At 43.6% G+C, this 12,879-nt stretch overlaps 1 protein-coding gene across 1 annotated transcript in view; it reads left to right on the top strand.

Moving 5' to 3' along the window:
• Positions 1-12,879, top strand: part of LOC126235569 (translation initiation factor IF-2-like) — a 137,594-nt gene that overhangs the window by 102,304 nt on the left and 22,411 nt on the right. Inside the window, exons 3-4 of the mRNA XM_049944286.1 lie at positions 8,848-8,977; positions 9,059-9,251. Of these exons, the coding sequence (XP_049800243.1) occupies positions 8,848-8,977; positions 9,059-9,251 (323 nt within the window). The remainder of the gene's footprint in view (positions 1-8,847; positions 8,978-9,058; positions 9,252-12,879) is intronic.

The following is a 12,879-nucleotide window of genomic DNA, read 5'->3' as shown; positions in this document are numbered from 1 at the left end:
TGCAGATCGTTTAATACACAGCAGCAAATTTGGGAACAATAAAAAATATTGTCATAAGCAATGGCTACACAGCTAAAACAAATGATAATTTAGACACACAGATAAACAAAAATAAAACAACAAATGTGAAAAGTGCGAACTGGAAGCGCAACAGCTCCAAAACAATTAGGAGCTAGGACAAGCATAAAGAACAGGATTTCTCGAGACTTTCCTGAAGAAAAACTCTTGCGGTGTGCTTGAACTGACATAGGCATATTGGAATCCTTTTTATCAGGATTCTAGCTGAGCATTATAAATCCGTGAATGGCTCTATCTTCAGAGCTACTGACTAGTGTATACGTGTATCAGTTGTTCGTCCAATTAACGCACCCTCTTTGCAATGAGTTTGATTTCTCTAGTATGGCTGTTCAGCCTGAATGAATGTGGTCATGTGGCTGACGCTTTCTTCTGATATTAACAGCCTCCAATCTGGGATGGCGGTTGTGTCCTTTTGCATCCCCGAATGATGCTATAGTCCTGTCTCTGGTGATTTTCAGACAAGGGAAGCACACCATATGATCATGCAAGTTAACTGAAAGGAAGTGTTGTGAAAATGGAAACGTCTTACTGAAATGACAATTAATAGGAGTGGTGCAACCAAGCATCAAAATTTGGGTACCACACCATGCATATACATTGAAGCGCAAAAGGAACTGGTATAGGGATGCGTACTCAAATACAGGGATATGATAACAGGCAGAATACGGCGCTGCGGTCAGCAACGCCTATATAATTCAACAAGTGTCTGGTGAAGTTGTTACATCGGTTACTGCTGCTACAATGGAAGGTTATCAAGATTTAAGTGAATTTGACCGTGGTGTTATAGTCAGCGCACGAGAGATGGATGTAGTGGTGAAGTGGGGATTTTCCCGTACGACCATTTCAAGACTGTACGGTGAAATCAGGAATCCGGTAAAACATCAAATCTCTGAAACACAGTCCTGGACAAACACGTTTACGAACCCTGCTTGTTCCTCTTAAGAAAATTCCCACCTTCTGCCAGCCAACTCTGCAGGACCGTCATTGTGACAAAAGAGAAGTGAAAAGGAGGCAATAAACAGGCCACTGGTAGTACTGAATATGGGCTGCAGTCATGAAACAGCACAAGTGATCGACTACGCTGATGCAGGGAAAGGAACATATAATATTCTGATGTATATTGAGTGACAGTTTCAGAGGAAACCTGGCACGTAACACCAATACTTACTTCAGCAATATCAAGGTATAAGGCCACAGCGCTTCTTACCTTCTTAGTGAACTTCCGCCATTAGTCTGAAGCTATTGGTTCTTGGCGGTTTTCCCCAGTGTGGATTTACAGCCTTTGGCTACCACTGGGCACGTATCGAACCTTTTGTCTTACTTTCTTCCAAGACGAGTGTGAACTTGTTCCATGCCGTAAATGGAACACGAACTCCCATTTGAGTATATACATAACTGAAATAACAAGAAACCAAATGTGGGTTCCTGCAATGTTTAGTGTTTCTGAGAGACTTGCCTACAGAAAATATAACTGAAGTCCACGTGAGAAGTATCTTACATAGCTTTCTGACTTGGTGAGAAAAAAATGTAACACTTTTGAAACTATAAACGAGGACTGAATAGATAGTCAGTACTACTAATGAAATGAATTAAGATCGCCTGTGTCTTGCCAAATATTTCAGCCACTTGCAGAATGAGTGTTCTGTTACACTACAATGATGTTATAAAACAAGATCTACAAAAAGTGCAGCTATCGTTAACTTCTCATTGTAGCTAGGTTTTATTAATTCATAGATACAATGAAGAATGAAGCAACAAAGACAGGAAGACGTAAGGCCCCTAATCTAGAGAATAGAAAAAAAAGATAGACTGCTCTCTTACTTGTAAGTCGAAGTTTGGTTTAATTCAAATCTTCGAAAAACGCTGAGACTAAAGACAAGATCGCTAACCGTAAAAGTAGGGTTGGTGCTATTGCTAAGCGCGTCTGCCACTACCAATCACGTCACACGACTATGTTTACATTTCCATGGCAACGTCTCAATGTTGATGGAGTGTTAGCCAGCTAAGGATTTCAATAGCGGCAGCCGTTTTCACCGTTCAGTGTTCTACGGCTGTAGCTCATCTTAATCTACAGTTACCTGAACATTCTTATTTGTGGGCTGTGACAAATACGTTTTTTTTCGACGCCGGAGGAAGGTGAGTCGGGTGACGAGTCTCTGGGTCCAGAATGAATCTTTTATTCGTCAGCGGAGTGTGCGAAGTTTTGAAACTTCCTGTCAGATTGCATCTGCATCTACGTACACCGTAAGCCAGTATACGGTGCATGTTAGAGGGAACGTTGTACCATTGGTCATGCGCTTTCCTGTTCCACTCGCAAATTGAGTGAGGGAGAAACGGCTGTTCTATGCTTCTGTATGAACCTTGATTTCTCACATCTTTCATTCGCGGTCCATAAGCAAGATGTAGAATTGTGGCAGTAAAATCGTTTCTGTAGTCAGCCACAAATATCTGTTCTTTCAACTTTCTCAATAATGTTTCATGAAAAGAACGTCTCATTCCTTCTAGCGATTACCATTTGGGTTCACTAAGCACCTCTGTGACACTTTCCAAGATGTTACTCCAGGCGGGTGTAAAAATAAATGTGCGCAACGAAAAATAATAAAGGCTGAAATGAAGATTTGTCCCTGTCTGACTATTCCCGGAAGCATATCTTAGGATCCCGTAATGGACTTTAACATATAAATTTCAACCTAAACATAAATGAATGATTAAGACAACTAATACTACTCAATGATAAACGTTGTTCGTGCTTATATATTTATTGTAGATTTAAAAAATCTGTATATTAGAAAGTTTACATTTCATAAGTAAAATTACTAATCAATTGCCCAACTCTGGCCCTTATTATCACTGCGCGATCTAATTTCAATAATAAGTATAGGCAGATGAAGTGCTCTCAATTGCTGAACGCTGCGTACTCAACGATGACTTCCAACCCGGAGGTGAAGTCCAGAATCGTATAGGTTCGCAACAGTACAGTACCTAACTGTTCTAACTATAAAGTGTCCTGAGAGCAAAGACAGCAAGTCCGTCTGTATCAACAAAGCTGATATCGAGCGACCGTCACACGCGGGCGCTCACAACGGAAGTCCTCGTCTCTCCAACACTGGCTTCCCAGCAAGGCTGGGCTCCCCACCTTCGTAATTCCGGAAACGAATCATATTCCCGAAACCACGGAATATTGCCCCTCTCTACAGATTCTTCCGAACGCCGACCAACCATATTTTAGTCTTTTGTCGTCCAGCGCGGAAAGTTTGAGAGGAAAAACCTATACTCGTACAATGGTACGCTTCTGAGTAAAAATCCTTGGAAACAACCCAGCTTGTATGGTTTCCGAGGTGACGCTTCCTCGTTCCTCCCAGCTGAGTCCAATATTTTCGTAGTTTCCGAAGTATAATCCATCCCATCTGGCTACAAAACCGGCCGGTCGCGACTCTATTGTGCCACAGCACTCAGGGGTCCCAACGTTCTTCTCGCTACTTCCTGTGTTGCAAAGTATGTGGATGGGTGCTTGTAAGGTAGGAAATTATAGCCACTGTACAACTTGTGTGATGATAGAGCCTATCGGTACCAATTATAGCAGCACGCCTCTGAACTGCTTCGATATCTTCCTTTAATCTATTCCAGTAGGGACCCCGGAGACGCTAGCTGTACTCAAGAATGGGTAGCACAAGTTTTCTGTACGCTTTTTCCTTCACAGATGAGCTGCACATTCCTAGAACTCTCCCAATATACCAAAATGGACTATTCGGCATCCCTACAGGCAACCTTATGTTCTCGTTCCATTTCACGTTACGTTGCAGCGCCGGACCTAGGTATTTAATTCTACATCTACATCTACATTTATACTCCGCAAGCCACCCAACGGTGTGTGGCGGAGGGCACTTTACGTGCCACTGTCCTTACTTCCCTTTCCTGTTCCAGTCGCGTATGGTTCGCGGGAAGAACGACTGTCTGAAAGCCTCCGTGCGCGCTCTAATCTCTCTAATTTTACATCCGTGATCTCCTCGGGAGGTATAACTAGGGGGAAGCAATATATTCTATACCACATCCAGAAACGCACCCTCTCGAAACCTGGCGAGCAAGCTACACCGCGATGCAGAGCGCCTCTCTTGCAGGGTCTGCCACTTGAGTTTGTTAAACATCTCCGTAACGCTATCACGGTTACCAAATAACCCTGTGATGAAACGCGCCGCTCTTCTTTGGATCTTCTCTATCTCCTCCGTCAACCCGATCTGGTACGGATCCCACACTGATGAGCAATACTCAAGTATAGGACGAACGAGTGTTTTGTAAGCCACCTCCTTTGTTGATGGACTACATTTTCTAAGCACTCTCCCAATGAATCTCAACCTGGTACCCGCCTTACCAACAATTAATTTTATATGATCATTCCACTTCAAATCGTTCCGCAAGCATACTCCCAGATATTTTACAGTGTAACTGCTACCAGTGTTTGTTCCGCTATCATATAATCATACAGTAAAGGATCCTTCTTTCTATGTATTCGCAATACATTAAATTTGTCTATGTTAAGGGACAGTTGCCACTCCCTGCACCAAATGCCTATCCGCTGCAGATCTTCCTGCATTTCGCTACAATTTTCTAATGCTGCAACTTCTCTGTATACTACAGCATCATCCGCGAAAAGCCGCATGGAACTTCCGACACTATCTACTAGGTCATTTATATATATTGTGAAAAGCAATGGTCCCATAACACTCCCCTGTGGCACGCCAGAGGTTACTTTAACGTCTGTAGATGTCTCTCCATTGATAACAACATGCTGTGTTCTGTTTGCTAAAAACTCTTCAATCCAGCCACACAGCTGGTCTGATATTCCGTAGGCTCTTACTTTGTTTATCAGGCGACAGTGCGGAACTGTATCGAACGCCTTCCGGAAGTCAAGAAAAATAGCATCTACCTGGGAGCCTGTATCTAATATTTTCTGGGTCTCATGAACAAATAAAGCGAGTTGGGTCTCACACGATCGCTGTTTCCGGAATCCATGTTGATTCCTACATAGTAGATTCTGGGTTTCCAAAAACGACATGATACTCGAGCAAAAAACATGTGCTAAAATTCTACAACAGATCGACGTCAGAGATATAGGTCTATAGTTTTGCGCATCTGCTCGACGACCCTTCTTGAAGACTGGGACTACCTGTGCTCTTTTCCAATCATTTGTAACCTTCCGTTCCTCTAGAGACTTGCGGTACACGGCTGTTAGAAGGGCAAGCAGCACACAACTAAAACTGTATTCGAACGTTACAGGATTGTTTTTCCAACTATCTGCATTACGTTACATTTTTGTATATTCAGAGCAAACTGGAGTTCATCACACCATACAGAAATTCTGTCTTGGTGATCCTGTATCGACACTTTCCATATACTACAGGGTTATCAGGGGGTACCGGTGGAAGTACAGCTTTGAGGGTAGGTCGTGTATCGTGCCCGGACAGCTCATCCAATTAGAGCATTGACCTCGAAAGGCAAAGTTCTGAGTCAGAATCCCGAATCTGACAGGAAGTTTCGAGGTCCGCAATGTTTGATGCTCATGTTTAGGATCTCGCCTGAGGCCTATTGCGATCGATACTGTCGCAAGGATTATCCGTGCACTAGAAGCAGGACTCTCATTCATCACTCATACCACTACATTTCCCCCGAGTTAACACACCTCGCAACTGTTTCCTCTTGTATTTTAATGCGGCGTTCCTGACTAACGCATTTATAAAGAAAGTCAGGAGGCGATCCTATCAATTAATTTCTGTATCATATCCGATAGTTAAGAACCTCACCCCGTTTTTGATTATGGCGGGAAAAAATCGCAACACGAAGAAGGAGTAGCGCGACATAAATGAAAATTGGTAGGCATCTTTCTACTTGTGAAAGATGATACGTGTTTAAATTTCGCGCCAGTCACACAATAGTGGCAATAGTAGCGCCACTATGAGGATTCAGATCAGGTTTGCTTTAAATACGCGCTGTAACGGTCGTGACCGTTAATTACCTTTGAGGTTCGACGTGTTGGGTTGAAGCTAGTCAAGAATGCCTTTAAGCTGACAAAGACGCCATTATCAACACCTCACTGGCTTGATCGAGGTCGTGTTATAGGGCTACGAGAAGCTTGATGTTTCTTCTGCGATACTGCAGAAACACTTCACGGCAACGTGGCCACAGTACATGACTGATGTAAGGAGGCCGGGCTCCGAACGGCCACGTGGCACTACCGAAAGGGAAGACCATCGTGTTCAGCGTATGGCTCTGGCGCACCGTGCTGCATCTGCAGCAGCAATTTTAGCAGCATTTTGCACCACAGTAACGCAACGAACTGTTACAAATCGGTTACTTCAAGGAAAGCTCCGAGGCAGACGTTACGTATCGTGCATTCCACTGACCCCAAAACCACCGCCATTTGCAACTTTATTGACGTCAAGCGAGAGCTCATTGGAGGGCAGACAGCAGGTCTGTTTTCTGATGAAAGTTGGTTCTGCCTCGTTGTCAGTGGTGGCAGTGTGCTGGTTAAAAGAGTGCCAGTTGGGGGCCTGCAACCAACCTGTCTGCGTGCTGGACACACTGGACCTAAACCTGGAGTCTGGGTCTGGGCTGCGATTTCGTATGACAGCCGGAGCACTCTAGTGGCTATCCTAAGCACCCTGACTACAAAATTGTACGTCGTGATTCGACCTGTTGTGCTGCCATTCATGAATGGCATCCCAGGGTGGGGGGCTCCTACAGGATAATTGTCACATCGTTCCTGTGAAACACAACTAGCTCTTTATTCACACGAAGTGTTGAGTGCTATTGACAAGGGATTTCATATCGATTCCGTATTTCTGGATTTCCGGAAGGCATTTGACACTCCACCAAACAAGCGGCTCGTAGTGAAATTGCGTGCTTATGGAATATCGTCTCAGTTATGTGACTGGATTTGTGATTTCCTGTCAGAGAGGTCACAGTTCGTAGTAATTGACGGAAAGTCATCGAGTAAAACAGAAGTGAATTCTGGCGTTCTCCAAGGTAGTGTTATAGGCCCTTTGCTGTTCGTTATCTATATAAACGATTTGGGAGGCAATCTGAGCACCCGTCTTCGGTTTTTTGCAGATGACGCTGTCGTTTATCGACTAATAAAATCATCAGAAGATCAAAACAAACTGAAAAACGATTTAGAAAAGATATATGAATGGTGCGAAAAGTGGCAGTTGACCCTAAATAACGAAAAGTGTAAAGTCATCCACATGAGTGCTAAAAGGAACTTGCTAAACTTCGGTTACACGATAAATCAGCCTAATCTAGAAGCCGTAAATTCAACTAAATACCCAGGTACTACAATTACGAACAACTTAAATTGGAAGGAACACACAGAAAATGTTGGGAAGGCTAACCAAAAGAATGCGTTTTCTTGGCACGACACTTAGAAAATGTAAAAGACCTACTAAGGAGACTGCCTACACTAAGCTTGTCCGTCCTCTTTTAGAATACTGCTGCGCGGTGTGGGATCCTTACCAGATAGGACTGACGGAGTACATCGAAAAAGTTCAAAGAAAGGCTTCACGTTTTGTATTATCGCGAAATATGGGAGAGAGTGTCACAGAAATGATACAGGATTTGGGCTGGAAATCATTAAAAGAAAGGAGTTTTTCACGAAATTCCAATCACCAACTTTCTCCTCCGAATGCGAAAATATTTTGTTAACACTGACCTACATAGGAAGGAACGATCACCACGATAAAATAAGGGAAATCAGACCTCGTACGGAAAGATATAGGTGTTCATTCTTTCCACGCGCTATACGAGATTGGAATAATAGAGAATTGTGCCAGGCACTTAAATGTGTTTTGCAGAGTATCCTTGTAGATGTAGGTGCAGATGTAGATATACTGCTTTTGAATCCCAACATGCTCTGCAGAGTGTCTACATGTTCCTCTCGCCTCCTCGACCACCAGATCTGTCTCCAGTGGAGCACATATGAGACGTCGTCGGACGGAAACTTCAGCGTCATCGACAAACAGCATTAACTACCCCTGTATTGATCAAGTGCAACAGATATGGAACTCCGTCTCACAAACTGACATCCCGCACGTGTACAGCACACTGCAGTCAAGTTTGCATGCTTGGATTCAACGTTCTGGCGGCTACATTGGTTATTAGCGTACCAGCATACCATGTTTGCTATGGGCCGGCCGTGGTGGCCTCGCGGTTCTAGGCGTGCAGTCAGGAACCGTGCGACTGCTACGGTTGCAGGTTCGAATCCTGCCTCGGGCATGGATGTGTGTGATGTCCTTAGGTTAGTTAGGTTTAATTAGTTCTAAGTTCTAGGGGACTGATAAGCACAGTAGTTGAGTCCCATAGGGCTTGGAGCCATTTGTTTGCTATGGCTTATATCGCGCTCACATTCACCTGTGATCTTGCAATGTGTTACCTAGACAATTCTATTTCCGAAATTCCATTGCTCTACGTTAAAGCCGGCCGGATTGGACGAGCGGTTCTAGGCGCTACAGTCTGGAACCGCGCGACCGCTACGGTCGCACGTTCGAATCCTGCCTCGGGCATGGATGTGTGTGATGTCCTTAGGTTAGTTAGGTTTAAGTAGTTCTAAGTTCTAGGGGACTGGTGGCCTCAGAAGTTAAGTCCCATAGTGCTCAGAGCCTTTTGAACCATTTTTTTCTACGTTAAATAGATTTTGGTACTGCAATTTTTATTCCTTCAGCGTATTTGTGCAAGTAAGCTGACGAGTACCGAGTGAATGTGTTTGTTTGTACCCGGCAGTGGAAGGCTAGCACGACGCGAGTGGCTGCTACGAGCCGCCGTTTCGCAGCGTGAGCACGTGACACGAGACGGGGAGCCGGCGACAGGAAGCGGGCCCATTTGGCACTCGGGGCCACTTGTTCGCGCCCCGGTGCGTTCGGTGACTTGGCTATTAAGCGGCCGCCCCTGTCAAGTCGGGCAGCGGGGGTGCGCCGGTAATTAGGCTCATTAGGTGCGCGGTGGCGGGCGGGCTGTGACGTCAGCGCGGTTCGCCGCCGCTTCCGCCTCGCCTGACACGGCGGCGCCCGCCGACTGCCGGCGACGCATTCCATTGTCTCCGCGGGGGCAACGTCCAAGGTCACGTGACACGGCCCGGCGCCGCCGCCTCGACACCAGTACGCCCGTGTCACACACCCGCTACTGCCGTAAAATGTGAACCAGCGACCAGGCAGGCATGAGTTTCTTTCGTTCTATTCTTTCCCATCAATCTTCCCAATGGTTTGTTGTGGCCCACCACGAATTACTGTCCTGCGTCTTCCTCTTCACCTCACACGGGAAGTCCGCCATAGGTTGCCCTCTGATACAGTCGAATCTTGTCAGTGTGAAAGAAGGGACACCTGCTTTGGTTTTGGCTGCCAATACTCAACAGTTCCCGGGAAAATCTACATTCGTATGGCTGTTCTGAAAATCACGCTAAAAGTACTTGGCAGAGGAAAAGTTCCAGCACCTGACTGAACGATGCCTGCGAGAGTGTCATCAAGGCTAAGGGTGGGCCAACGCCATACTGAATTCTAACATTACCGATGGAGGACGCCACGAACTTGTAAGTCATTTTTATCCAGGTGTCAGGATACTTTTGATCACATAGTGTATCAACTCACTCTGACACATGCTACGCGAGATGACTGGTGAAGTGGCTTCGAAACTTTGACAGTCGTTTTCGCGGAAACTATTGAGTGCTGGTGTCTAAGCCAAAACAGGTTCCCTTTATTTACGTCCTGTCATGTTTCGCCGTATGGTAGCTTTGCTTTGTCAGAGCAGCACTTGCACCCAACGTCCTCAATTATTTGCTGATGTTTTTACCCTCTACTGCCCCCTGAAGTACAATGGAACGTATTCCTTCACGTCTTAACACTAGTCCTGTCGTCCTCTCTTCTTCCTCTCTCTCTCTTCTTCGTCTTCTTGTTAAGGTTTCCCTCATGTTCTCGCTCTTGCCTGTTCCGCGGAGACTCTCATACTCCTCTTTCAGATCGCCTAATTTTCAACATCCTTGTACAGTGCCAGATGATAGACGCTTCGATTCTCTTTGTCTCCGGTTTTCCCACACTACATCAACACACAGCGTAGCGGAAATAAGGTTACTGGACGCAAAACTGTCACTACAAAGACATGACACTGATACCATTTAGCACCGCCTTTAGCCTAGATAACAGTTCTGTTCAAAGAGAAAGAGAGTCCACACATTTCTTCATCTATGACTCGTATCTAGCTGAAGCCACTCATTGATGATTATAATTACTAAGGCACTTGTTCCATATATCAAGTACACGATAAACGGTATGATGTGGAACATGTCAACAGAACAAACATAGGACACTTACATACAACAAGATAAAAATAATATCTATGGGGATGGATGCTAGCCATTTATAGGTCTTTCTTTTTGTGACCTGTTATCTCTGCTCAAGACTTCCACTATGGTATAAAAGGAGTTGTTGAGGAGAAAGCACTTTAATCTAATTTTGAAAACATTTCCACCATCTGTCAGATATTTTATTTCTGTGAGTAGATTATCAAAGACTTTTATAGATGATTATTTAACCCCTTTTTGTGCCAAAGCTTGATTCATTAAGGGTAATGCACATCTTTTTCTCTTCTAGTGTTGTTTTTGTGAATATCCCTCTTACTTTCAAACTTAGATGGATTGTTGACAACAAATTTCATAAGTGAATAAACGTGCTGCGATGCTGTTGTTAATTTTCCTAGCCGCTTAAGGAGATACTTGCACGATGTACATATGTGAACTCCTCACATAATTCTAATTGCTTTCTTTTGTGCAATGAATACTTTTTAGCTAAGTAAGGAGTTGTCCAGAATACTATCTCATAAGACATCAGTAAATGAAAATATGCAAAATACTGTAATTTTCATCTGAAGGTCTTAGGAGGAGTATCATTTGGATTTTCTGGTTTAAGTTTTCATCAATATGCGAACCTAAGAACATTCAGTTTTCTGTGCTATTTATTATTTCTTGTTGGTGAACTAGGCTAACAGGAGGCAGTACACTTTTGACAGTACAAAACTGGATGAATTGCATTTTTTCAATAACTTGCACAACCATGTTGTTTACTGTTTTCTCTGTTGATGGTTTTTTCCTCGGCTTCACCACAATGTTGTATCATCTCCAAACAAGACTGATGCTGCTTCCTGCTTCAAATGAAATGGCAGATCATGAACATAGAGCAGGAACAGTAGTGGGTAAATTTCAAACCCTGTGGGACTCCGACTGTAATTTCTCACCATGCAGATGATGTGACGTTGCCCTTTGTATTACTCAAACAGCCTAAGGTAACTTTCTGCATTCTGTTTCTTAAATAAGAACTAAATCAGGCATTTGCTGAATTACGTATTCCATAAAATCTTGACTTCTCTAATGGAATATTATGACTGACACGATAAAATGACCTTGAGAAGTGACAGAAGATTTTTTAGTGTCTTATTGGATACATGGCTAAGATAACTTTCTGCATTCTGTTTATTAAATAAGAACTAAATCAGGCATTTGCTGAATTATGTATTCCATAAAATCTTGACTTCTCTAATGGAATATTATGACTGACACGATAAAATGACCTTGAGAAGTGACAGAAGATTTTTTAGTGTCTTATTGGATACATGGCTAAGGTAACTTTCTGCATTCTGTTTCTTAAATAAGAACTAAATCAGGCATTTGCTGAATTATGTATTCCATAAAATCTTGACTTCTATAATGGAATATTATGACTGACACGATAAAATGACCTTGAGAAGTGACAGAAGATTTTTTAGTGTCTTATTGGATACATGGCTAAGGCCGCAGTGGGTACATCGGTTCCTGTCAGATAACCGAAGTTAAGCGCTGTCGGCCGTGGCCGGGACTTGGATGGGTGACCATCCAGGCCACCATGCGCTGTTGCCATTTTTCGGGGTGCACTCAGCCTCGTGATGGCAATTGAGGAGCTACTCGTCCGAATAGTAGCGGCTCCGGTCACAGAAAAACACCATAACGAGCGGGAGAGCGGTGTGCTGACCACACACCCCTCCTTTCCGCATCCTCACCTGAGGATGACGCAACGGTCAGATGCTCCCGATCGGCCACTTACGGCCTTTGCAGCAGTTTTTTCGCCTATTTTTGATCACCATATCCAGTTTTGGTTTAGGTATCCTTGTCTGTTCCAATTTCAAGTGGATTACAACTGATCTTTCCATCTCTTCTAAGGAGCCCAAAATCCCTTTTCCTTTCAGGTGTACATTTGATACTATTTTAGGCATTAATTCTTCTGGCTCCCTTTGAATCTGTACATCCCATTTCATTCTGTACTCCTATATTTTATGAAGTATTCTTTGGACAAACAGTTCATTCCTTGTTTCATTATTTTTTATCGGATCTATGAGACTGTAATCAGCTAAAGGTCTTAGGACTCTCACATCTGCTGTCTCAGTCCTCCTCCATTGACTGGCAGTTAGAGTCCGAGTCTCTGACGCGCACATTAGAACTGGTACAGCCATCACATTATAAAAATTTAGTACTGTGTCTTTTCTAACTTTTTTGAGGAGAGTGAGACTTATAGTATATCCCAAATTTTGGAAGTTTTGCACTCTGTATTCTTGATCATTGCGTGTGATACATGAGGTTTCACCTACCAGGTATTTAAAAGTATTTATTTGTTCTATCTGCTCACTGTCAGTTATTATTTTTGTCCTTAAATGCTCTTTACCATGGAATGTCATTGTCTTAGTTTTACTTTTAGATTTTGTCATGTTATAATGATTTACTACCTTGTGCAAGGACCA

The sequence above is a fragment of the Schistocerca nitens genome, chromosome 2 (assembly GCF_023898315.1).
Source record: "Schistocerca nitens isolate TAMUIC-IGC-003100 chromosome 2, iqSchNite1.1, whole genome shotgun sequence".
In the NCBI taxonomy this organism is placed as follows: domain Eukaryota; kingdom Metazoa; phylum Arthropoda; class Insecta; order Orthoptera; family Acrididae; genus Schistocerca; species Schistocerca nitens.
Note: the sequence above shows the minus strand (reverse complement) of the source record. Positions and strands in the feature narration are given on the sequence as shown.